This window comes from Engraulis encrasicolus, chromosome 2 (genome assembly GCF_034702125.1).
Source record: "Engraulis encrasicolus isolate BLACKSEA-1 chromosome 2, IST_EnEncr_1.0, whole genome shotgun sequence".
Classification (NCBI taxonomy): domain Eukaryota; kingdom Metazoa; phylum Chordata; class Actinopteri; order Clupeiformes; family Engraulidae; genus Engraulis; species Engraulis encrasicolus.
The window spans coordinates 25,049,560-25,076,543 of record NC_085858.1 but is presented as its reverse complement, the minus strand read 5'-3'; the positions used below and the strand labels follow the sequence as shown (position 1 = coordinate 25,076,543).

General features: G+C 45.9%; 2 protein-coding genes across 5 annotated transcripts in view; both read left to right on the top strand.

The window, feature by feature from the left end:
• Positions 1-314: 314 nt before the first annotated feature.
• On the top strand, positions 315-5,715 carry mettl2a (methyltransferase 2A, methylcytidine). Its single transcript, XM_063214498.1, has 9 exons — positions 315-506; positions 859-947; positions 1,154-1,407; positions 1,755-1,804; positions 1,908-1,968; positions 3,497-3,636; positions 4,043-4,149; positions 4,239-4,304; positions 4,714-5,715. The coding sequence occupies exons 1-9, from the start codon at positions 352-354 to the stop codon at positions 4,905-4,907; spliced, it is 1,116 nt and encodes a 371-aa protein (XP_063070568.1). The 5' UTR covers positions 315-351; the 3' UTR covers positions 4,908-5,715.
• Positions 5,716-6,640: 925 nt separating this feature from the next.
• Positions 6,641-26,984, top strand: part of tlk2 (tousled-like kinase 2) — a 29,491-nt gene continuing 9,147 nt past the window's right edge. Inside the window, exons 1-17 of one of the 4 annotated variants that reach the window (XM_063184758.1) lie at positions 6,641-7,158; positions 8,493-8,575; positions 9,414-9,485; positions 9,734-9,800; positions 9,913-9,953; positions 10,817-10,936; positions 12,164-12,265; positions 12,804-12,896; positions 13,595-13,705; positions 14,531-14,667; positions 15,885-16,037; positions 20,719-20,785; positions 20,978-21,075; positions 21,450-21,531; positions 24,278-24,369; positions 25,549-25,638; positions 26,715-26,984. The exon at positions 26,715-26,984 is cut by the window's right edge and continues 1,311 nt beyond it. In XM_063184758.1, coding sequence (XP_063040828.1) covers positions 8,495-8,575; positions 9,414-9,485; positions 9,734-9,800; positions 9,913-9,953; positions 10,817-10,936; positions 12,164-12,265; positions 12,804-12,896; positions 13,595-13,705; positions 14,531-14,667; positions 15,885-16,037; positions 20,719-20,785; positions 20,978-21,075; positions 21,450-21,531; positions 24,278-24,369; positions 25,549-25,638; positions 26,715-26,979 — 1,671 coding nt within the window. In that variant the 5' untranslated portion in view covers positions 6,641-7,158; positions 8,493-8,494 and the 3' untranslated portion in view covers positions 26,980-26,984. The other 3 variants (XM_063184750.1, XM_063184772.1, XM_063184766.1) reach the window with 3 other exon arrangements.

Below are 26,984 nucleotides of genomic sequence, written 5' to 3'. Positions count from 1 at the left end.
AAGTGTGCGGCACTTCTCTCCTCCTGCAAGTGTATTTTCTGGTTGCCAGCACCTCTGTTTCTCGTTTTGCACCTCCACTCATCAAGTTTGGGAATCTGCCAATGATGTAAGTAGCCTACATCCCAAGCATGGGTCTACTATCTGAGTTGAATTCAGTCAAATCCATACCTCTGGCTCTGTTTAATTCAGTCAAGCAAGTGGGCTACAATGTAGAACTGATACTGGAGCCTTCTACGATAAAGTGCCTGCCGGCTGCCACAGCTGTGTGCCTGCCAGAAATGTCATCGAATGATGGGCGTGAATTTGCTATCTCTTCACTTCCTGTGACGTAATTCATTTTCCGGTTCCAACATGGCAGCGCCCGTCGCAAATGGTGTGTCTGTGGAAGAAAATGCTGTTGAAAACCATATTTCAGCGATTGATAAAACAATCGAAGATCAGAAAAGACCTCAATTTGGGACTCGGTTTCTAACAGACCCTCGACAAGTATTTCAACACAATGCATGGTAAATATCGCACTGTCATTCAATTTCAACGGTGGGCATGGAAGCACTTGGCAGTAGGCTCTGAGCTACTTGAATAAAAATCAAAAGAAAGCGTGCCGTAACAATGATTGGTAGATAAATGAAGAAGTAATGCAAAACGTTCGTGATAACTAACGGTTTTTAAAGTTAATATTCATCCTCTAGTAGAGCGCCCCAGAAACGTGATTTTCGTTATATGCAGCCCCCTAACTGTTAATATTGTGTTCCACATGTTGGCTAACGGTTGATTTGTGATGTTAGGGCTACACATAACTGTGAAAAAATGTATAATACTGTAAATATGTAAACCCTTCTCCTCCATATTATTTCTAAGGGATAATGTTGAGTGGTCAGAGGAACAGGAAGCAGCAGCCCGAAAGAAGGTTGAGGCGAATAATCAGCCTCTCCCTGCTGAAAAACAAGGTGAGATGTTATGAATTCTACTACAGTAACAGAAATAGACTTTCCCCTGATTTCACATGCAGCATGTTACCTGCTAGCGTGTGGTAAGATTGATAGAATCTCACACTTGATTGCTACATGTATGCAGGATGTTTGCAGCGCAGAGCTAAACAAACCAGTGCAACCCCAAGTATTGTTGTAATAAATGCATTTTTGTCCCAATACAGAGGACTACGACAGTAATGCAGACAAATACTGGAATGATTTCTACACCATCCACGAAAACCGGTTCTTTAAAGACCGCCACTGGCTCTTCACGGAGTTTCCTGAGCTGGCCCCGCAATGTAAGCCTCATGAGAGTACGGAGGAGGACGAGGAGGGAGAGGAGGATGCTCATCCTGACCACGGGAATGGAGAAGTGGACAGCTCTCATCAAGATGGAACATATCCCGGGGCATCAAGCTCTTATCGAATTATGGAGGTAAGTTGCAGCTCTTCTGTGTGAGGAGTAGCTTCTTGGTCTGGACTGTGGTGGAGGTAAAATTTCATCTGATGAGGACATTTCACGGTCAGTCCATCAGTCATGTAAAATCACACTAGGATCTGTAGAGTCAGTGTTTTGGCTACTCTGAATAGGAGTAAGCAGCACAAGTAGATAACATAACAAAGTTCCAGTTTGTGTGTGTGTGTATCTGTCTTCTAGTACTTGGCATGTTTATTTTCTTCAGTCTGTCTGTCTGTTTGATCTAGTTACAACAAAACTAATGATCTAGTGAAAGCATATTGTTTTGTTCAATCAGCTGTGTGTGTGTGTGTGTTAATTCTTAGGTGGGCTGTGGTGTGGGGAACACCGTCTTCCCCATCCTCAAGACCAACAAGTAAGTGGCAAGTATACACGTCATGGTGGTTTTAAGTGTAGTAAGCTAATGTATATGCGTCTGCCTAACTTCAGCTTTTGTTCTCTCGCCCTCTTCTTTGTAGTGACCCAGGACTGTTTGTGTACTGCTGTGATTTCTCGAATACAGCAGTAGAACTGGTGAAGGTGAGCAGCAGTGCAATAAAAGAAAACACAGAGAGCTGTTTAGACGTGTGAAGTCTGTTTGCATCTCTCAAATTTCATAATTAAAAAAAATGCTTAGCTGCACTTCCACGTGCAATAAAGATGGCCTCACTCTCGCCAGACCCATGTGTATTTCCGCTCAGCCTTTGGGAGCTCACACAAGGATCTGGAGAAACCTTCGGATTTTCCCTGCGGATGCAATAGAGCCAATCAGGATATCTTGATTTTCAGAGATGTGACATAGTCAAATTTCAAACGTAGTCGAGAAGGGAAGAATAAGTGAAACTTGCTAACATTACTAGCCTATGGTATAGCTCCAGATGAATGTTCGTGAAATAAGGCAGAGCACATTCATCTGGCGAGAGTCAGGTTACAATAATGAGCCAATATGTGCAGTGTTTCCCACAGAAATTTTGGAAACTATGGGGGCAGCCGGGAATTTTTTTCCTTTGGGGGGGGGGCTTTTTTTTTTTTTAAATGCAGCACAGTGAATCATTTCTGTTTACAACAGTTTCATTCATCCCTCATGCAGGGGTCTAGGTAATGAAAAACATAATAAAACAAAATAGGAGCAGAGATAAGAATTTAAGAGTACTGTGAAATTGTTAACGCATAGACAAAAAGGGTCTAAGAGGGTAGGCTATGCCTTTTCCCCACACACACATAGGCGTACACATTCTACATGAGGGGTGCTGGCCAGTTTTTCAAAATTCCTCCCATTAAAATGGCTGCACAGTGCACAACATATTGCACATTTATGTCTATATTCACATTAATTTCTATATACAGCCCGATGTCTCCTCTGCCTTGTCAATGAAGGCATGTCACCTAACGCATTACAACTGTAAAGCAAAGCCTGGGGAGTGCTAGTGAACTCATCCCAACTGTCCCTTCTCTAAATGTTTTTTTATTGCACCCAAACCCAAGTTAACTACAACAACTTGACTAGGCTTTTGATCCCTCTGTCTTTCAAGCACTTGTAGTTTTCTGTAGCCTATAGGATGTATTTACTCCTGGAGGAAAATGCGAAGGAAATCGTAATTCAAATCGTTTTTAACAAAAACGGACATCGTAAAAAAAAAAAAAGTAATTTAAAAAAAAAAAAATTGTATTGCTCCCAAACCCAAGTTAACTACAACAACTTGACTAGGCTTTTGATCCCTCTGTCTAAAGTTTCAAGCACTTGTAGTTTTCTGTATAGGATGTATTTACTCCAGGAGGAAAATGCGAAGGAAATCGTAATTCAAATCGTTTTTAACAAAAACGGACATCGTAAAAAAATAAAATAAAATAATAATAATTTTTTTTTTTTTTTTTTTTTTGTAAACATTTTCGGAAACTATGGCGGCCAAATTTAAACTATGGCGGGCCGCCATAGTTTCCTCAATGTATGGGAAACACTGATGTGAGACATGACAATGTGGTCTCTAGTATCTGTCCTGTGCTCCTTTGTCAAACACTGAGCTATTTCCATAAATAGACAATTGATGTTTTGTTTTTCTTTACTCAGTCAAACCCAGAGTATGACACTGACCGGTGCCACGCCTTTGTTCATGACCTGAGTGACGTGTCAGCCCAGTTCCCAATGCCAGACGGGAGTCTAGATGTCATCATACTCATCTTCGTCCTGTCTGCTCTTCATCCTGACAAGTGAGCTCGCAAAATGATCATTGTTTTTATTTTATTGAACAACTGTTGCTGTCTGAAGCCTTTCAGGCCATTTTGACAATATCTCTGTTGTCATTGTTAACACCTATGAAAGCATATCTCTTAACTTGTTCCAAGCTTTAACTGGAACTGGAAGCTTTAACTGAGAAAGAGCCATTTATTGAAAATTTTCCACTTAATGAGGATTAGTGTCGATACCAAAGATTCTTTTAATTCTAATTCATAATGGACCGTCTCTGTCGATTAAGCACCAATCCAGAGTAAATGCTTATTATTATCATAGTACCTAAGAACATACCGGTAATGTAATTGTGGCTGGCATTTTTTGTACAAGACCGCCACCTGGTGGCCAATTGCCATGTGACTTTTTACTCTGTGTGCTATTCAGGATGCAGGCGTCCATATCAAGGCTCGCTCAGTTGTTGAAGCCGGGGGGAATGCTGTTGCTAAGAGACTATGGGCGCTATGACATGGCGCAGCTACGGTTCAAGAAAGGTCAGTTGTCTTTTTGATTTATCTTGTGTGTGTTTAGTGTTTGAGGTATTGATGAGACTTTTCACTTTTTTGTTTGTGTTTGCCCTCAGGGAGATGTTTATCTGATAACTTCTATGTCCGGGGAGACGGCACACGAGTCTACTTCTTCACTCAAGGCAAGTCCTTATTTAAAAACTGATCTACGTACAGTACACAACTTTATCACTAATACTGTAACCAACAGCTCCTGTGCAGTGCATTCCACATTTGCACACAAAAAATGTCAAGATGTCTAGTATATGTATCTGTTCTTGTTTTGTGTGAATTGTTTTTTTTTAATCTACTTATGTCTAGGATTGTTTATTTGTATATTTGACCGATTTATTGTCTCTGTGTTGTATGAGGTTGTGTACAATTTTATCTGTCTTAAAATGTGCATTATGTGTATCTTCTATTCTGTGTAAAAGCTACTAGACACCTTACTTTTCTTTGGGATAACTAAGGCAGCTCCACTCCTCCAGATACGAGTTAGAGATGCTCAGTGCTGGTGTTGTATTAACCAGAGTGTATGGAATTCCTCTCCAGATGAGCTCCACAGCCTGTTCTGCGACGCCGGGCTCCAGAAGGTGCAGAACTTGGTGGACCGGAGACTGCAGGTGAACCGCGGCAAGCAGCTGACCATGTACAGAGTCTGGGTCCAGTGCAAGTACCAGAGGCCTCGTCTAGACCATGAGGACGCAAAGGCAGAGGACTCGGAGGAGAAGCGGTGTGAGAGCTAGGGAAGTGGGGGTGCACACTTGGTCTCTCCCAGTGAGAGTGAGAGCCTTGCATGCCAAGACTGTCCAATTGACACACATGGAAAGTTTAGCTTCCGACCTGAGGAGGACGGACATTAGCAGCTGTCGGCCAAAGGACTGGTGCTGTCGACTGAATCTGTTAAGTGCTTTTCAGTCATCATCTTGAGTTTGAGGTGTTACCATAAGGATTGGAGAGCGTACCACGTAGCCAGACACAGAGGAATCTGTGTGTGAAATTTACTTGAACTCACACAAAGTCAGCGAATGATGCAAATGTCTCTGTTATGAAGGTTGTTCTTCACTTCCTTTACTATAAACAGAAAATCATTTTGAGACTGTTCAAACAAATAATGCAAATATTTCACAAATGGATTCATAATGTCTTATATGAATAATTAGGGCCTACATACATTTCACTAGCACAGACATGTATTTGTGTATACAGCAAATCATTTTAATCCACTTTTAACATCAGCTGACATAAGAGCTGAACATTGTCCAGTCTGGAGAAACACCACTCATATTGCACATGTGAGCAGCACGAGTGTGGGGATCTTACCTAGACAATTCAGTATGGGTTACCAAGACTCTGTGCAAACAGAAAAAATGTAAAGTACAGAGACACACACAAAAAGACCTAATTTTAGCAGCATGGAGATTCAAGGAGTCTGAGGGTATTTCATTCAGCTGTTTTCGTTTGGCAATCCTGTCTCACTTTTATTCATAATTATTTTTGGAGAAATTCCTTTGTATGCTGTTGCAATTAAAATTTGTCATTACTACCTTTTAATCGTTTTTCTTTTGCAGTTTTTTTTTTGTAATGGTGTCGAGGGTATGTGCAGACATAACATGGTCATGTTATCTAGCCTGGCTGGCCAGCCTATACAGTAGCCTACTGCCAGACATAAAAACATATTCTGGTAGTAGGGCTTGCTCTTATTTATTAGGCTACATGTTCTGGTCATTTTCATTATAATCGGCAAAGTGTATCTACTAGGACCATGTTTCCGTAATATGTCAGTGAAGATTCTCATTCCACTGTTAACCTTCTGTCAGAACAGTTTAGTTGTTAGCAGTGTTGTTATAGAAGTCCAGTTACCTACAGCCAAACTTTTCTGACCATGTTTACTGATGGTTTTTAAATGCTTCTTGAGTGTAGGTTCTATGAGGCTATCGTGTTAGTTTGTGCTAACCACATTTCCACAGGATTCGAGCATGCCGCTGCCACACAAAGTAGCACTCTTTTTGCCTGATATACCTGTGGGGTCTTAAAAACCACAGACACAGATTCCTAAGGATTATGGTTAATATATCATAGTGGTTGGTAATGTGTATTCTACTTGGAATTCAATCATCAATTACACATTTATCAGCTAAGTGTTAACTGTGTCACCATATCCATAACATGATGCACAATAATAATAAAATCTGTCTTTCATACAAGCTGATATCATAGTCAGAGAATCAAGAGGACCCTGTGATCATGGTGTTATTTGATTTTCATTTGATTGTCCTTGGGTTGTTATTATAGGCCTAAGGTAGAACATACCAATTGGAGGAATACCCAATTGAAAATGATTGCTTTCATTATTTTGTGTGACTGGAAGTGGTTAGCTTTTTTTTTTCTCACTGAGGTTACTAGCAGTTTGTAAAATGGGGCGTGGACGAGAAGAAAATCTTGCGAGAGAAAATGGGATTTTCTGATTATTGTTTACATTGCAAAAAAAAAGAGAGAACCGAACCGAATCGATCCGGATTAAACTGAACTGAATCAAATGGGATCACTTCCCAACTAGACCACTTACTGATGCGCAAGAGGTGAGCTCGTCGGAACCGCAGTCTGCAAGTTAAATGAGCAATTCGTTGGATGGACCGAGTTTGGCATCAGCTGAGAAGAACATGACAAAAATATCCTTGTCGGAGCCGTGATATTTGAACTAGAGATGCAGGAACAGATGATGTTCATTGTCTGGCTTGATCGACGGTAAAATGCGATGGCTGTCTAAGGAAAGAGAGTAAGAAACCTCAAACCCCTCGGGAATCTGAGCTGGGTAAAGCTCTGCTGAGGCGGGTTCGGGACATAACTTTGTCATAGGCCCGGGGGCTTGTAAGCCTCCGCTCGTCTGTGGATCCCTGAACTGGCTTACGACTTCCTCAGTCGGGTCTCTTCGCAGGCGAGTGTCGAGGATTCGGAGAAGGCCTTGTCTGGGAATGTCGGGGTAGCAAAGGAACGGTGAGACTGGAGACGAGGGAATAACTATCGTGGATAAACCAAAGGTCCTTGCTGAAAAAGACCATTTGCTGCAGGTATAGCGTTGCCCAGTGTCTGTTGTGTGTGGATGACATGTGATGCACATATTTTTTTGCTTAATTGTAGCAAATGCATAGACGAAACGACATGATGCTGTCAGCTACTTTGCTAACCGTTGCTATCACATTATCCGAGTTTGGTTATTGAGCTAGCCAGCGAGTTAGCTGGTGTCGACCAGATAACAAGTATTGCTTACCCAGCGTTAGTTCAAGCATGTCAGTTGACATGAATTGTTTCTTTGTTCCCCGAAACGACCAACACATCTCGATTAGTATAGGAAAGACGACGATGATTTGTGACATTCGAACAGATAGAAAATGGAAGGTTTATCATAGTTGGTGCTAACTTGGATGCAGTGTACAAAGGTTAGCTAGTCAGGGCAAATTTACAGATAGGCACTCCTTGGATAACTAGTTAACTGGCTAGTCCCAAATTAAACTGAAACTTTGCCCAAAGGTCCAGTGATGACTCTGTAAGATTTCTTAGGACTGCTCGCGCATTAGAGTCATAACCAAAAATCGAAATCTACGTCCAAACTGGTAAGTGTAAGGTTGAAGTGTCTATTTATTAAGAGGTGTAGGCTAACAACCTACACTTGTGATGTGTGTAATTTCGTGTGGAAATCTAACCGAGTGTGGCGTATTTTTTTCACTGAACAAAGATAAATCAATAAGGAAGCATATAGTTTTACGAAAAGGATTACATGTTCTTAAAACTAATTAATGGGTTGCTTAAATCAGTGTTTCTTAAACAATGGGTCATGGAAGTCCTGTCGACTCCCATGTTGTCTCATCATGTAACCTAACCAAGTACATGTTATGGGGTCAGTAGTCTGTCGTCGATTGAGTTGTCGATTTATTGTGTGAAAGGGAATATAAATATTGACACGATGAGTAGTGCATCTGTGGTCGCCTCTGTCTAGATTTTTGTCTCTGTAGTGGTGGTGCTCAGCTTCATCGTAATGCTATTGACAGGGGGACAGGCATGAGAGTGAAGAGGTGAGGCTGAGTCATGAACCCTAGGAACATTCTGGAAACATGGACAACAGATTCATGAGTCACCATGTCACACACACGTACACATATTCAGGCACACCTACACTATTGCACATAGAGGAGATGCACATGATTTGTTGTGATGTGATGTGACGTTACATGCTGCCAATCTTTCCCCCATCAGTATGACTTGGCACACACTCTGCCTCCCTTGCCAACCATCTGAGTTTAACCTATGCTGTTTGATTTGTGTCCCTGTAGCCATGATGGAGGAACTGCATAGCCTGGACCCGCGACGTCAGGAACTGCTGGAGGCTCGCTTCACCGGGGTTGGAGTTGCCAGGGTGAGCCAAACTGTACCCTGCAAAACACTCTCCTGTCATTGTCCTGTCAGTTCTGTCACTCTACCCCCACCTCCACTCCCTACCCCCCCAAAAAACAGTTCTCCCTCCAGCCATCTCCTCCCCTCCTCTTATTCACATAATGTGTTCCAGGGCATCGGGTGAATCGGCAGTATATAATTGGATGGCCTCTCATCCATCGTCCTCTCATCCGTACATACTTCTCTTCTCCTTACCCCTCCTTCTCCCATCCTCTTTTATTAGGCCATTTGTCTATTATCTTAATGTCATACCTTTTGCTTGCATATATTAGTTTATTTCCTCAATCTGGCTTCCTGGTTGTTACCTGACGATTGGTATGGGACATGCCGTAGCAGTTCAACTGTGTGAAAGAAATGATATGCCGCGTATTTACAAATGAAACAATGTTGGAGCTCCTACATCTTTTTAAACCTTGCCGTTTTGGAACAACCCCTAATGCAACCATATGGGAGCAGCTGCGCGGGAATACCTTGACCTTGACGGCTTATGTGCCAGGCTCGGTATCAGTGACATGATGACAAAAAGACGATTAGAAAAGCGGTTGAATGAATGAGTAGTAGGGTAGAGGTAGCATTTTGGTCCAGAAGGAATTTGGAGCGCATAGTATATCACATAGAAACGTGTCACGTGAAAATGGATGTACAAGGGACCAAAGTAATTCTTAGTTCCGCGGACTATCGGCAATGGGGGGAAACGGTGGGTGTGGTCCGCTTGCAGAAGTATGTAACTGGGTAATGATGCTATATGTCTGCTCATTGTTTCCATCTTTTTTTCCATCTATCCTCCTTCCATTCTGCAGGGCTCGGGACATAACGAGTCATCCAATCAGAGTCTTTGCAGTGTCGGCTCTCTCAGTGATCGAGAGCTGGAGGTCAGTGTGCACTGCCCCACTCCCTCCTCCCCCCACCCTCTCGCAAAACCCACAATGATACTGTCTCACATACACACTTATATGCACACACGTGCTAAGTAAAATGACCCTTTTGTCCAGGTCTCTCGGAAGTCATTGTTTTGTAATTGAAATGGTTTTTGCTTGCATGCATTGTTGGAGTTGCCTCAGAGAATTGAAAGAGGCCCTTAGTGGATTCTTTCTCCCTAACTCCTGTCTTGTCTTCTCAGACTCCGGAAAAGAAGGCAAATGATCAGAGAACGCGGAAGAGGAAAGGAGACATGTTTGACAACCAAGGTAAGGTTTTTTTTTTTTGGACACATGGGGTTTTTTGATGCCAGACAGCCAGTGTACAAGGAGTGCCTTTTTTCATTTATCACGTATGTGTCTCTTCTATTTTCTCTTGCAGGGAAAGGGACACGAGGCCTCAAGATTAGTGACTATTTTGAAGTAAGCTCTCACTGCGTCTTTTTTTTTTTTTTTAAATACTTTTTACCCATGAATTACAGTCATGCCAGAAAAGCTGTAATTCATGAAACATAATGTGCATTTGAAATGCATAAATGGTATTTATTAATCATTGCATGAAATTACCAAATGGTGATGCGCTGAATTGCCACCACATTCCACTTGCTCCTTCAGGTCACTCTCATGGTTATTAGCATGCGTTATGCACGTAACTCGCATGACACCTTAGCCCATGCCTCAAGTGTTATTTTCACGCGGCATGACTGAGCCAAGTGATGTAGGCTCTAATTCCAATGGTGTGAGGTTTTGTTAAGAAGTGATATGTAGCGTATTTACAAATGAAACAATGCTGGTGCAGCTCCTACATCTTTTTAAACCTCACCGTTTTGGAACAACCCCTAATGCTGTGTACAGACCAGGAGCGAACGAAGCGACGGAAGTCATTATTTCTCTATGGAGGGCACGCGACCTGCGCTACCAAAGCGAATTCGCCAGGAGCGAAGCTTCTTGCGCGTCCAGAGCAAATTTTGCCGATTAAACTAAATCTAATCGCAGGCGAATTCACTCTGACGCTGTTCGGCGAAAACCAATCGGAACGTTCATATCTCCGAATGTCCCAGGCTGTCAAGCCAGAGCCGTTATATGATTAGCTGAATCAAACATGTCAATGCTGCGTCTGGAGTGAATACAGCGAATTCAAGGCGAAACTTCTTCTGCTACCCACTACTACCAGCGTAGTTCGCTCTTGGTCTGGACACGGCATAATACATCCATGCTTTGTGAGGGTGAGCGCGAGAGCATTGCGGAATTAACTCATCTATTCTTTTTTTTTTTTCCTGTCCCAGTTTGCAGGTGGCAGTGGGACTGGTACCAGTCCAGCGCGCTGTATCCCTCCAGTGATCCGATCGTCCCCTCAGCACTCGCTCTCCAACCCCCCGCCAGCTGTGAGTGCCTTTGCCATAGAGGTAGAAAATAACACTAGAGGGGACCCCGCCCCCTTTTTTGTGGCAACTCCCGGCCGCCATTCACTGTAGGCAGAGCCATACAGAGGGGAGAGTTGCGCGATTTCAGGACCAGGAATTAAATTGCAGCCCCGCCTTTCAACGAGATAATGTCGTGCCTAAAGCGGCTGTCTTTCCATAGACTCAACATAGAACCACCACATTAACAGCCAAAAATAAGGACTGACGAACTATACTGCGGGGTAATCACCACAAATATGTAAACTATCAACTGTCTCGGTGGTGATAATCACAACAGTTTTACCATCTCTGATGTTTATCTGAAGTTATTACTACGAACAGCAAGTCTGTCATATTCCCTGCATTGCATTGCATCGCATCGCATTTGCTGTGTGCTACGCCCACTTCTAGGCACTAACATTCGCAACGCTTAAGCAGTTCTGAGACGCTAAACAGCTAATTTTGCTAATGCGGAAGTCGGCCCTAGTGGAGATTGCCCGACTCTCCCCTCTGTATGGCTCTGACTGTAGGTAGCTTGGTCTAGGAAGTGACTGGAGCCTGATGCCGCATCTGACCAAAACAAAAAGAAAACTACTTTTCCCAATGAAATTGTATGCATACATTACACACGGTCAATATTTTAAATGTTGGATCAAAGAGCTAGCGAAATCATTAGCGTTGTTATTTTTTCACTAAGTTCAGTGATATGTGTAGAAATGGATAGTCATTTCAAATATTGGGGTTGTTTAGTGTGTCACTTGGTGTACATCGCGGTATTTTTCAGAAAACGCGTCGTCCTCTGACCATCTACATGGGCTGTCAAGCGCTTGCCTACTTGCAGGCAATGGCGGCGGCAGCTGCCGTTTTCCGTTGCTGTCGTGAATTGCCGTGTCCCCTCTAGTGTTGTTTTCTACCTCTATGGCCTTTGCCTTCTCTCTTCTCTCCAGCCACTTCTGCTTAGACATTTCAATTTGAACTTCAGAAAGGGGCACAAAAAAAAACCTGCCACAAATTTGATCCTGCATGCTCTGCATCAGTTGATTGCAATGAGAAATCAAAGAGTAGGAAGATCTGCTGCTCTGATCCAGGCATTGAAGCCACTGTCCCTTTTTCTTTGCTTTACTGCATTCACAGCATTCTGACATTACACAATCTGACATTACAGATGTGGGATGAGATTTTTTTGTAGTGATCTAATATGTGTGTGTTTTGTGTTTGCTTATTTGACAGATCCAGCAAGGCAGTCCTTCATCATTAGGCTCGGCAAACACGGAGCACTCCTTCTGTTCACTCAAGTCCATAAGCACCCTCTGTCAGCACAGAACAACCCAGGTAACGCACACACACGCACACCATACACACACTGTAATCTTAACAACTTAGTCTCACACAAATCCTGATGCCCGGTCTTGGCACTGAACAGCCAAGTGCTACGTGTGCGTGGCATTTTAAGTACGAGAAATTGAAAAATTATTCCTAAATTATAAATCTCACTCACTATTTTTGCAACTCTTTTTTTTTTCCCCTCCGCTCCCCTGCTCCTGCATATTTGTCCTGCGTCTCACTGTACACTGCCCCGTCTCACACCCTCTCTCCATTCTCCATTCTGCATGTGTCTCACCTCATCTCACCCCACTCCACCCCTATCCCAACATCCTCTTGCTTTCTTTACCCTCCTCCTACCACATGCATGCATTAATTTGTCTGTACCTCCCTCCACTTAACCCCTTCACTTACACCTTCTCTCTCTCTCTCTCTCTCTCTCTCTCTCTCTCTCTCTCTCTCTCTCTCTCTCTCTCTCTCTCTCTCTCTCTCTCTCTCTCTCTCTCTCCTCCCCCCACCACCTCACCCCATCCCACCCCTCCCCCAGTCTGAGCTGACCATGGAGAAGCTGGCGGCCCTGGAGAGCAGCAAGAGCTCCGACCTGGAGAAGAAGGAGGGACGCATCGACGACCTGCTCAGGGTGAGGGAGGACACTACTGTGTGTGTGTGTGTGTGTGTGTGTGTGTGTGTGTGTGTGTGCATGAGTGTGTGTGTGTGTGTGTGTGTGTGTGTGTGTGTGTGTGTGTGTGGAGTGATCAGCTAGAGCTCCGACGCATTGACAACCAGTTCAGGGTGAAGGAGGACACGTGTGTGTGTGTGTGTGTGTGTGTGTGTGTGTGTGTGTGTGTGTGTGTGTGTGTGTGTGTGTGTGTGTGGAGTGATCAGCTAGAGCTCCGACGCGTTGACATCCAGCTCAGGGTGAGGCAGAGGGAAGAGAGCACAACAAGGGCTTGGATGTGGAGAGGAGAGAGCCCCACCGTCAGGGTGGAAAGGGGAGGGAAGGCAGCCACAGAGGTGGGAGGAGGAAGGGGTGGGTAGTCGAGAGGGATAACTAACCGCATCGGGGGTGGGGTGGGGGGCAGGAATGGCGCAAGTTTGATCATCGGTTGCGTTGGGGAAAACAACGGCAAAGTCTCTCTTTTTGTACTTGGGTGAAATATTCAGAGCTGGTTTAATTGATTGGTGAGCAGATGTACAGTAGGACTCATCAGATGCGATTGGTCTTGCTGTCTACAGTTCTCCGTCTGCCGTTATCTCTCTTGCACAAGGATTTCCAATCTGTCTCTTCTATAATGTGTTTGTGTGTGTGGTTTATTTTTTTGTGTTTTTTTTTTTCAGGTAAACTGTGATTTGAGGCGCCAGATTGACGAGCAGCAGCGAATGCTCGAGCGGTGTAAGGAACGGCTGAACAAGTGTGTCACCATGAGCAAGAAGCTGCTCATCGAGAAGGTGAGAACCACAGACGGCTGTCAAGGTTGAAAGGGTGCCCATACTGTATGAACACATGCTCTGCTTTATGTAATTTATAATATCACACTCGTTTCTGTGTGTTTAATTATATGTTTAACATATGGATGTGGTTTCAAGCCAACATTGCTGATTCTGGAGACAGAAGATGCCGTGTGTAAATGTAAATATTTGGATGCTGCTTTGCATTTCCATACATTTTTGATTTTGGTCCTCCCAATTGGAATGATTATTTGAACGGTCCACTTGTGTGCAGTGTGTCGTAAGGAAGGTCTTTTTTATTACCGAAAGCTTCACCATTAAATCACAAAAAAGTATTTAAGACGCAAAAATTCGTTGAAAAACTTGTTCACCAAGGGATTCCAGAATATGATTGAAAACGTCTTTGGGTCCAAGATGTTTTTTTGTTTTTTTGCTCAGACGTCATGAGGTACAACGGCATCTAATGAATTCATTAGTAATTGGTGGTTGATGAGCTGCAGTGCTTTGTTTCTCAGATAGTCCACCAAAAACAAAAAAAAACCAATAGTGGCACTGGCTGTCGTTGCGCTTTTCTGACGTGTGCTACTGCTGAAACATCAGTGACTGACACCCTTATTGAAATGACATATCCACCAAGGACGTTTAAAACTGCCCACGCGTAGCAGCTATGGGGACCTCTTCAGGGCACCATGAAGGATTTAAGTGTGCAGAAATTCCATTCTTCTTTTAATTTTCACAGTTCTGTTCTTGTCTGGCAGCTTGTAGTTGTCATTGTGTAATCCATTTAAAATGATTATTGAATGTGTAAAATGTTTGTGTGTCTAGTCTAAGCAGGAGAAGATAGCGTGTCGGGAGAAGAGCATGCAGGACCGGCTGCGCCTGGGGCACTTCACCACCGTCAGGCACGGGGCGTCCTTCACCGAGCAGTGGACTGATGGCTACGCCTTCCAGAACCTCGTCAAGTAGGCCTTTTTCTTTCTCTGACATATTGCATTTATCTTGCTGTTTCTCTCGCTCTCTCTCTCTGTCTGTCTGTTTTGGTCTCTTGTTAAACCTTTTTCTCTGCGCCACCAAAAGAATCGGATTTTGCTTCTCTGGTCTCTGTGTTCTTTACTGTACTGAAATGCAGCCTGTACTGTTTATGGATTTATGTGTGCAGTGCACATGTGTGTGTGTGTGTGTGTGTGTGTGGGAGTTATCTGTAGCAGTTGAACACCATGAGGGAGGACATTTCCAGTCATGAAATGCGGCCTGTACTTGTGTGGTTTCGCAGGCTATTAGAGAAGGAGTTCATGAACAGCAGTGAAAAGTTGTTGGCTATAGTTAGGATAGTATAGGATTGCTTTCGTACGTTTGTGTGGGTAGGCAGAAATAGTGGGTGAATAAGAACATCAACTGCACTGAAATTTAGCCCACATATGTGTGTGTGTGTGTGTGTGTGTGTGTGTGTGTGTGTGTGTGTGTGTGTGTGTGTGTGTGTGTGTGTGTGTGTGTGTGTGTGTGTGTGTGTGTGTGTGCGCCGCATCAGGTGATCTCCCAGTGGGAGGAGTTGTACTGTATTGTGAGTTTGTGTGTGAGTGTGTGTGTGTGAACTCACCCAGTGGAAAGAGCTATACTGTTGTGGGCTTGTTACCATACCTATGTATGTGTGTAGGCAGCGGGAGTGGCTGAACTCCCAGAGGGAGGAGATGCACTGTAGTGGGTTTTGGTTTGCTATCAAACGTGTGTGTGTGTGTGTGTGTGTGTGTGTGTGTGTGTGCCAATCTCTATAGGTCTATAGGCAGCAGGAGAGAGTGACCTTCCAGATGGAGCAGAGATGGTGTAGTGTTGTGTGTGTGTGTGTGTGTACGCGTGCATGTGTGTGTGCGCGCCAATCTATGGGTCTACAGGCAGCAAGAGCGGGTGAATTCCCAGAGGGAGGAGAGATACTGTAGTGGGTTTGCTAACATACCTGTGTGTGTCTGTGTGTGTGTGTAGGCAGCAGGAGCAGGTGAACTCCCAGAGGTAGGAGAGATACTGTAGTGTAGTGGGTTTGCTAACGTGTGTGTGTGTGTGTGTGTGTGTGTGTGTGTGTGTGTATGGGCAGCAGGAGCGGGTGAATTCTCAGAGGGAGGAGAGATACTGTACTGTTATGTAGTGGGTTTGCTAACATACCTGTGTGTGTGTGTGTGGTGTGTAGGCAGCAGGAGCGGGTGAACTCCCAGAGGGAGGAGATAGAGCGGCAGAGGAAGCAGCTGGCCAAGAGGAAGCCGCCCAGCGTCTCCCAGACACCGCCCCCAAGCCTGGAGCCCAACAAGCGCAAGAGCAAGAGCAACGGCAACGAGAACGAGATGTACGCACACACACACCTGGGAGAGGGATGGGGGAGAGACTGCAGAGAGGGATGGGGGAGAGAGGGTTGAGAGGAATGGAGGAGACTGTGGAGAGAGGAGAGAGGGATGGAGGAGACTGTGGAGAGAGGAGAGAGGGATGGAGGAGACTGTGGAGAGAGGAGAGAGGGATGGAGGACACTGTGGAGAGAGGAGAGAGGGATGGAGGACACTGGGGAGAGAGGAGAGAGGGATGGAGGACACTGTGGAGATAGGGGTGAGAGGAGAGGGGGATGGGGGAGAGAGTGGTGAGAGGAATGGAGGAGAGATGAGGGAGACTGAAAAAAGGGTTGAGACTGGGGAGAGGAGGGATGGAGGAGGGGGGAGACTGGAGAGGAGAGAGAGAGGGATGGAGGAGAGAGGAGAAGGATGCGGGAGAGATGAGGGAGACTGGAAAAAAAAAATGGGTCGAGATTGGAAAGACGATGAAAGTGGAGAGGGATGGGGAGGGGGAAGATTGGAGAGGAGAGAGAGGGATGGAGGAGACTGGAGAGAGGAATGAGAGGACTGGAGGAGAGATGAGGGAGACCGAAAAAAAGGGTAGAGACTGGGGAGAGGAGGAAAGTGGAGAGGGATGGGGAGGGGGAAGATTGGAGAGGAGAGAGAGGGATGGAGGAGACTGTGAAAAGGGGTGAGAGGACTGGAGAGGAGCGAGAGAGGGATGGGGGAGAATGGAGAGGAGAGAGAGGGGTGGAGAAGACTGTGGAGAGGAGAGAGAGGACTGGAGAGGAGCGAGAGAGAGGGATGGGGGAGACTGTAGAGGTGAGAGGGATGGAGGAGACTGTGGAGAGGAGAGAGAGGGATGGAGGAGACTGGAGAGAGGGGTGAGAGGAATGGAGGAGAGATGAGGGAGACCGAAAAAAAATGGTAGAGACTGGGGAGAGGAGGAAAGTGGAGAGGGATGGGGTAGGGGGAAGATTGGAGAGGAGAGAGAGGGATGGGGGAGACTGGACTGGGGAGGAGAGAGAGGGATGGGGGAGACTGTAGAGGAGAGAGAGAGGGATGGAGGAGAGAGGAGAGCGAGGGATGGGGGAGACTGGAGAGAGGGATGGGGGAGACTGTAGAGGAGAGAGAGAGGGATGGAGGAGAGCGAGGGATGGGGAGACTGGAGAGAGGGATGGGGGAGGAGGAGAGAGGAGAGGAGAGAGAGGGATGGGGAGACTGGAGAGGAGAGAAAAGGATGGAGGAGACTGGAGAGAGGGGTGAGAGGGATGGAGGAGAGAGGAGAAGGATGCGGGCGAGTGGATGGAGACTGCAGAGAGAGATGGAGACTGGGGAGAGGAGCAAAGTGGAGAGGGATGGGGAGAGAAGAGAGGGATAGAGCAGACTTGAGAGAGGAGAGAGGGATGGTAGAGGGGCAGACTAGAGCTGGGATCAGGGAGGGGGGGGGTATTGGAAGTGGGTTGATGTTGGCATGGGGTGGTGGGAGTGTGCCTGGCTTAGGAGAGAAAGTGTGGACTGAGTTAGGCCGTGGAGGTGTGCTGGCATGAAAAGCGAAGGGTTGCTGAGATGGCAAGGTGGAAGAGCACATTTGGGACGGGATCGAGTAGATGGAGAGTAGAGTAATATTCTCAGGCTCTCACTTTTCCGAGGTTCATGTGATGTCAGGTGAACGCCCCTTTTAGGAGACCTTCGGTTCGGAGACCTTTGGAGTCTTACGGTTGAGAATAAATGGAGTCCCCTTAGCGCTGTAGATGGCTGTAGTGTAGCGCACATCTCGTGCAAGCCACCACCTAACTTCACAAAAAGAGTAGAAGAAGGAGGGGACAGCTCGCCCTTAGGAGTCCAAACTTGAGCACACTTGAAGGGGAGCTGTGGTAGGGTTGCAGGGATGGAGAGGGGAGGTGTGGTAGGGAGGGGAGCTGTGGCAGGGAGGGAGATGGGAGCTGTGGCAGGGAGGGAGTCTAAGGGGAGCTGTGGTAGGGTGGCAGGGATGGAGATGAGCTGTGGTAGGGTGGGAGAGGGGAGCTGTGATAGGGAAGGTGTGGTAGGGTGTAGAGCATGACACGGGAGTGGATTTTCACTCCTGTCCTGTCCCGCTCCCAGAAAAAAAATCCTGTCCTGCCCAATCCTGGTCCAGAGTAAAAAAAATAAATCCTGTCCTGTCCTGTCCTGTGTGGAACGACTCCTGCTCAAAAGTACTCCCACTCCTGTCCCACTCCTGTATTTTTTTTTTTTGTATGTTGTTACCTGTATGCATATTTGCCTCCTAGTAAGCAGTTGTAGCCATAATAATAGCCAATACAATTATACACAAGCTAATGGGGGTCTGGAGAAACCCTGGGTAGCATAATAGAATTTTTTTTTTATTATTATTATTATTATTATTTTTTATTATTATTATTATTATTATTATTATTATTATTATTATACTACAGGAGGGGGAGGCACCTACATCTTCATGAACTAATCAATAGCCTACAGTAGGCCTATATGCCATTTCTCTGTGCAACAAAAAAACGGGGAGGAAATCAGATGCTACAATTAATAGTAGGCTATTGTAATGAAACCAGTTGGATTAGTTGAAAGTGAAAGTGAAAGCCCATTGGGAAACTCCAACTCCCATTGTCATTGTGACACAGCACTCCACAGCACACAAGTGAACACTGCACACTGCACACAACGAAATTGCATTTATGCGTCACCCGTGCAAGGGGTCAGCCCTCAGTGGCGCCCCATGGGGAGCAGTGCGGTGGGACGGTACCATGCTCAGGGTACCTCAGTCATGGAGGAGGATGGGGGAGAGCACTGGTTGATTACTCCCCCCACCAACCTGGCGGGTCGGGAGTCGAACCGGCAACCTCTGGGATGCAAGTCTGACGCCCTAACCGCTCACCCATGACTGCCCTTACTAGTCATGCTACTAGTTCAGTAAGCATGAGTTTACCTAGGTCAACTTCATGATGCTGGTTACTGGTTAGGCATACTATAAGCTAATCAAACGGTTTCATGACAGCGTTTGACTTAAAACACATGGGGTGAAACGGCGTGCAGTTCTAATAAATCAGGGAGGCGGAGCAGAGAACTTCCCTAACTTTGTTGGCTGCGCTTTTTGACACTCACAGCAGACGCGCACTGAACACTACTTCTGAATCCTCCTCATACTAGAACTACATCTTGACTACTTTGATTACGATTGCATTCTGTGCTAAATTAGCCTCAGTTAAATTTCCTGTTATTGCGGAGTTGATTGGGAAATGCCATAACGGCAACGTCTTACGAGCCTGCAAACCCAGTAGTTCTACAAGTGGCTATTTCACTATCAGATTCAAGAGGTTTCATGTCAACAATGCGAACTCCTGCCTGCCTTATTTGAACGTTTTAACCAGGCGTCCTTTTTTGAAAAGCTGTAGAAGTTTTAGCACAGCACACAAAAATCAACTCCGACAAAGAAGGATGAGATTAAATCAATCGTGCGCGCTTTGACTGATGCCATGCGAGTCTGTTGTTCTTTCTCTGGTCTGTTTGCCACGGGGACAGAAGTTCCTCAATTATTGCCAACGTGGAATTCAACATTCAAATAACATTGAGGACCGTTTTTATAGCGCATTCCCATTCACGCATTGACATTGTCGGACAGGCAGTGTAGGCTATGCAAGGACCTCCCGCAGGAGTCAGGGAAAATGCGCAGCTCTCGCAATCATGCACTCAAGGAGCAAAAATGCGAATGAAAGGTTTGAAATAGCCGACATTCAGAACAATAATCATCCTATTTAACCCTTCCCGCTCCTGCCCACTCCCGTGGAATATTATTCCTGTCCTGTCCCAATCACGAGATGGATAAATGTTTGACTCCTGTTTCACGTGTATCCCGCAGGAATCACGTGTCCCACGGGAATTCCCGAAAAATGTCATCCTCTAGTAGGGTGGAAGAGGGGAGCGGTGGTAGGGAGGGAGAGGGGAGCTGTGGCAGGGATGGAGACTAAGGGGAGCTGTGGTAGGGAAGGAGAGAGGGAGAGGGGAGCTGTGGCAGGGAAGGAGAGGGGAGCTGTGGCAGGGAAGGAGAGGGGAGCTGTGGCAGGGAAGGAGAGGGGAGCTGTGGCAGGGAAGGAGAGGAACTGTGGTAGGGAGGGAGAGGGGAGCTGTGGCAGGGAAGGAGAGGGGAGCTGTGGCAGGGAGGGAGAGGGGAGCTGTGGCAGGGAAGGAGACGGGGAGAGGGGAGCTGTGGCAGGGAGGGAGAGGGGAGCTGTGGCAGGGAGTGGAGCTGTGGTAGGGAGTGAGAGGGGAGCTGTGGTAGGGTGGAAGGGATGGAGAGGGGAGGGTGGAAGAGGGGAGCTGTGGTAGGGAGGGAGATGGGAGCTGTGGCAGGGTGGAAGAGGGGAGCTGTGGTAGGGAGTGTGGGGTGGGTGATGGATGGATGGATGATGGTGACAAGGGCATATTTGGAGGAGGTGGCAGATGGGATCCAGAGAGCACTGTTGAATACGCAGTGAAAGATGGATGGATGGATGGATGGAAGGAGAGGGAGGGGTGTGGTGCACTGTAGAATATCCCAGGTATAGTCAAGGACAATGAAGTTAAGTTCATGTCACACAAACTTGATATTCAAACTTGAGTGAGGATGTCGTTTTTGTCACTTCTGCATGCGTGTCCTTTGAAAAACGTATAACATGTAGCCCCAACTTGTTTTGTGTACATTTTCAGGTTATCGCTAGCGGAATACCACGAGCAAGAGGAGATTTTCAAACTTCGACTTGGCCACTTAAAGAAGGTATGGCTTACAACTTTGTGCACTTAACGTCTGTTGAATGAGTTAACTTTGCAAAACTTGCTTACAGTGTTGAGACGCTGAGTTGAGGAGTTGCAATATAAAAGGGTGTGTGTGTGTGTGTGTGTGTGTGTGTGTGTGTGTGTGTGTGTGTGTGTGTGTGTGTGTGTGTGTGTGTGTGTGTGTGTGTCGCAGGAGGAGGCGGAGATCCAGGCAGAGCTGGAGAGGTTGGAGCGCGTACGGAACCTGCACATCCGAGAACTGAAGCGAATCCACAATGAAGACAATTCCCAGTAAGCCCCCTACCCCTCCTTTCCAACCCACTCTGCACACACTCAGACAATCAGCTCGAACCACTGGAGAGCGTACTGGAAATGTAGTGAAAATGCTGCAAAATACAGCGAAAATGTCTCAAAATGAAAAACTTTGGGTTTAAGTTTGGTTGTTTTGGGTTTTTTCAGAAGTAAATTTTATACAGGGTGGCCATGGGGTCTTCAGTCTTAAAATCTTATTTTTTAAATGTTTATTCATTTTTAAAAGATTATTCTTATTATTCTTTCTTTTTTGGTGTAAACAACTAGAATCTTTGATAGCTAGGTATTAAGCGAGGTAACTTCTCCTTTCCTCTCATTTTTCTCCTCTTCCTGTTCCTCCTCATCTCCTCTAGGTTTAAAGACCACCCGACGTTGAACGACCGCTACCTGCTCTTACACCTACTGGGTCGAGGAGGCTTCAGTGAAGTCTACAAGGTACTGCGACAGGCAGGCAGGTCGTTGGGCCAGCTGCAGAGATGGCTAGATGTGATATCCTTAGGCATGCCTGTCTTTCTCTCTCTACCTCTGCCTCCATCTGTCTTGCTATCTCTTTCTCTTCCTTTCTCTTCCTCTTTGTGTAGCCTTTTTTTTCTTCTGTTCTTCTGTGTTGCTCTTTTCGTAACATTGCATTCTCTCTCGGTCTCTGCGTCGCACTCTCTGTTCCTATCTTTTGATGTGCTGTGCTCTCTCTCGCTCGCTCCCTCTCCCCCCGCCCTCTTTGTGGTGGTTTTGGGGGGTGGGGGGGTGAGGCGAGAACAGTCGAAAGACAAATGTGCTGTGTCATGAAGGAATTAGAGGGCAGATCCGATGGGGTCTGTAGCTGCAGCTGAAGCAAGCCAGGGCCGGCTGCTGAGGCGAGGTGGTGGAGTGAGGGGGGGGCTTTAGCCGTTCCTGTTAGCCCCCACCACATCCATCATACACTGCACACGGCAGGCCCAGGCTGGGGGAGTGGGCCGCTGCATCCGTCAGCTCAGCTCAGCTCAGCTCAGCTCAGCACAGAACAGAACAGCCACTGCTGCATACTGCTGCTCTCCTCAGAGCCTCAGCGGACCTGGCTTTGTTTAAATCCGTTAGCTCTTGTGAAGGGTGTACTGGTGTGATTTGATCCCTTTTAGTTCTTTGTGTAGGAAGTAGGTTAGCCATCGGTCAATCAAAGAATGTGTTTGTTTGTGAAAGTCTGTTGTGCTTCACAACTGAGTCAGGTTTAACCGGTAATGCATTTTGTCCATTGTTGGTAATATCTTTTTTTTGTCATTTGTTGTATACTACTTCAGCCTTGATGTGAGTGGTGTGTGTCAGACATTTGGTCCAAGCTGAGCCTCATCTGTCATTATCATAAAAGGAGTTTTTGCGCTCTAAGAAATGCAGCTCTCACCTTGTCTCTTTGTCAGAGTTGGTGGCATGGGGTGCCTCCTAGTCAGCCTATAGCAGTGTTTCTCAAACTTTTTCAGATCGAGGACCACTTTGTCCCCCCAAAAAATCTTCAGGGACCACCTGTCTAACTGAATTGACAGTTGACGGGTGCTAATTTTGATGCAGATCACTTACTTCTTATTCACATTCACAAGCCTGGCTTATTGTGGTGAAAATGAGATTTCAGCTATGTTTGGTTTTGTAATAATATTACAAATATAGTCTACTGCTAGCTGGTCTTGGAAAAGTAGAAATCCCCTTGCGGACCACCTGAGCTCTGTCCCGGATCACTAGTGGTCCCCGGACCACACTTTGGGAATCACTGGCCTATAGCATTAGCCACAACTTTTGGGGGACTGTTTTTCATTCACCATCCCAAGTGCAAATGAGAAAATGACAGAAAACGAATTCAATATCTTGCAAAAGCACAATTCTAATGTCGTTAGTGACATCATCATGAGGTCGCAAGTAGGCAAGTGAGCAAGGCAGGCTGGAAGTCTGCATATTGGAATGTACCCATGGAGTCAGCTATTCAGTGTAGGCGTACACCACACATCAGTCACTGTAAGTGTCAGAGGAGAAGCTTTAATGATTATATATACTAGTGGATCCAAAGTATGCCAGCTGTTCTTCATTTGAACCTCATCATCCAATTTCACTTTCTCCCTCCACCCCTCCCTCCCCCTTCCCACTTTTCCTGCTCTCGTTCTCTGTCATACACACTCACTCTCAGGCCCAATTCGAAACGGGAGGTAGTGACTCGATGATTCTCCCCCTACATAAACATGTCACTGATCAGATAGGTCAAGTTAGCTGATGAGACAGCCGTTACGAACGGCACTAACGAGTGCGCCGCCTTGCGCATTTGATGTTCCGGCGATTCTATGGCGGGAGTTACGTTCATCACGTTAGCGCTTAGCTTACGCATGCTATTTGAACGGTGAATGATCGTCAGACGGCGGAATCGTAAAATAGGCTATAAATAGATCTAGCGACAGCATATTTAGATACTACAATGTTGATTTATGCATTCGATTTTCAATATCTACATACATAAGTGTCAGAATAAAGAGTATGATAAGGTAGTAGCTTGGGTAGTAGCCATGTTTGTTTTTCAGGTTTCCGGTTGAGAGGGAGGTGGCGCACAGCATGTTGGGTACCAAGGCAGCGAAGTCAGCATCTGATGTATCCTCGAAATATCCTCGTTACGCCCACAAATGCAGTCAACTGCCGAGAGAGGAAATAAAGCAATTTTTCGTTTCGATCCACACTTCATGACTCGATGTCCAGTTAGCTCACTGGAAGGACAGCTGCCTTCCCTGTTTCGAATTGGGCCTCATTCTGTACCTCCATTCTCCCTTCCTGTCTTGTGTCTCTGTCCTTTTCCCTCTCTCTCTCTCTCTCTCTCTCTCTCTCTCTCTCTGTCTCTGTCTCTGTCTCTGTCTCTCTCTCTCTCTCTCTCTCTCTCTCTCTCTCTCTCTCTCTCTCTCTCTCTCTCTCATATGTGTCCTCCCATGGTCGGATTATCCATGAGAGCCAGTGGCCTGGGGCACCAACCATTTTTTTGACCACACGACACAAACTTTAAATATTGTTCATCACGCACCCCTACCTCTCTCTCCCTATGTCTCTGCCGCACACAGTATAACGACTTGTCTACTCACTCGCATCTGTCCTTTTCCTCTTTTTCTCTCTTTTTCTCTCTTTCTCTCTCTTTCTCTCTCTCTCTCTCTCTCTCTCTCTCTCTCTCTCTCTCTCTCTCTCTCAGGCCTTTGACCTCACAGAGCAGAGGTACGTTGCTGTGAAAATCCACCAGCTCAACAAGAACTGGCGAGATGAGAAAAAGGAGAACTACCACAAGTGAGTATGAAGCAGACCCAGGTGGCCTTGCCTGCCTATCACAACGACAAGTGCCAATGTTCTGTGAGGGTGAAGGCCCACCTGGGAATTTGCATTTATGCCTCACCCGTGCAAGGAAGTTGCCCATTACTGTTGACAGCAAATGCTCAAACTTGAGAGCGATTTGAATTTCACAAGATGGCAACGGTCGGACCTCTGAATTAACTTTGTGGGAACCATTGATGAAACTTGTGTGCCTTTGCCTTAAACACTTCCCTTATCCAGCCACTGGAAACGCTCAAATTAGAGAGCGATTTGCATTTCACAAGATGGCTACCGTGGCCAGACCAACTTGGTTCCAGGTTTTTGTTCAGCGTCACAGGAAGCCTGGGTAGGTCTGGGCTCACGGCCAAAGCCTGGTTTCTAAAAAACCTCACGGCCCCCACGAGCATCCATTCCACACGCAGTAGCAGACCTTTGCACAGACTTCCTCCTCTGCTGATTTTCAGCCTTCATGTCGGAGAAGGCGTTAAAATTCTCTGCCCAGTCTGAAACATCCATGTCACGGAGGGAGGCTGGAGCAAATCGCTGCCCACACCCAATAATGGGGGTGGATTATGATGAAGGCTGGTGTGGGGGGGGGGGGGGAGGGTTGAGGAGGAGGAGAAGGCGGGAGTGAGATTTTCTATTGTGTCTTTCTATTGAGCATGACATGGAGCACTCTATACAATCAGGCTCCTGATTTTTGCATTTGCGCACTACAAACGGCCAGCTGCAGTCAGCCCTATGCCATTAGGTCATGTGGCATAATGCCTGAGCTATGCCATGGTGAGCAGTGATGACATGGAAATGGAAATGTAATCCCAAAGGCAGACTGTGCTCATGATGCAGCGTATACTGTGGGCTGGAACCCACCATTTGGTGCCCATACTGCTGGCCTGGAACATGGAAACAGGTGTCATGAAATATGATCAGACTTCCAGCACTCTAGATGCTGATTTGTTAGCTGCCTGAATTGCCTTTTAAAACTGACGCACCTCAGAAGCACTGGAAAGGCTGGCTATGTCTAATAATTTCTTGATATCCCTCTGCGTTTAACAGTAGTGGAACAGGAGTGTGAGCCAGGAGTATTTTGTGAGAATCTGACATTAGATCTCTGTGAATTGTTTTAACACCATTTTCTCTTCTTCCCCCACACAGACATGCCTGTCGAGAATACCGAATCCACAAGGAACTGGACCACCCCCGAATAGTCAAACTATACGATTACTTTTCCCTGGACACAGACTCGTGAGTCAGCCTTATTTCTTGACTTTCTGCTAGTCAGGTATTTCAGAGGTTTTTTTTTGTCAACTAGTTTTGTAAGTCGATATAAATGTCACACTGTAAAGGTTGGAGATTCCCAAATGCATGGGATAACATTTTGTCCCTGCCCATTCTGACCCATAACTGCATGGGGAAAAGTGTGTAGACTGCAGATGGGTCTGGTCGCGAAACCAGGAAAAAGTGATGGTGTGGGTGGCTGGGTAAAGTACACTCGTAGTGGTGAAGTGGGAAACTCCAGTGGTTTTCCAGTTTACTAATTCCAATTCTAACATTGGACCGTAGCCATTTGTATGCATCACGGTCATGAGTGTAGTCGTGTATGGGATGGATCGTGGAGACATGCCAGTTCTGTGATTTATCTTAGTGTCTCCACCATTTAATAACAAATAAAAGGTGAAAATAACCCTGGCCAATTTGTCCCCACCACTTCCCAAACTAAACCAGGTTGTTGTTGTCGTGAAGGAGAACTAGGTTTTTCAGTTAACTAATTCCATTTCTGATATTGAACCATATAAAAAGAAGACAATCCGCACACTTCAGGTCTTTTTGTGCAAAGAAACAAACAGTTTGTATGCACTCTGCCTGATGAAGGTCTAAGGACTGAAAGCTTGCAAGTCAAGTAAAGCTTCTTTGCACAAAAATAGACCTGAAGCAGAGATTCTTTAAGTATATAGAGTTATGCCAATGTAATAGGAAGTGTGCGGATTGTCTTCTTTTTATACAGAATTCGTTACTGAATCCTGCACCTTCTAAACAGATGAGAGCTGGTCTATCACAACTTATGATATTGAACCATAGCCATTTGTACATGGCAGGGTTACACCTTTCCATTCAATGTATTCTCCTCATTGTCATGGCTATTTACAGTACATAGTAGATTCTCACAGAGGGCAAAAATGTGCATGAACATATAGAATTATGTGATCCACAAAAAATATGTATTGTAAATAGCCATGATGAACATGCATTGAATGACAAGGTATGTCCAAACTTTTGGCCTATAATGCTGTATCTGTCGTGGTTATCGCTCCCCCGCCCAGGTTCTGCACGGTGCTGGAGTTTTGCGAGGGTAACGACCTGGACTTCTACCTGAAGCAGCACAAGCTGATGTCGGAGAAGGAGGGCCGCTCCATCATCATGCAGGTGGTCAACGCACTCAAGTATCTCAACGAGATCCGGCCGCCCATCATACACTACGACCTCAAGCCAGGTGAGATGAGATGCCTCTCCTGTCATCACAGGGCATTAGCTGTACTTGAGTTTTTCTTTCACTTCAGACATGTAAAAGTTTTGTCTTTTACCTGACATGT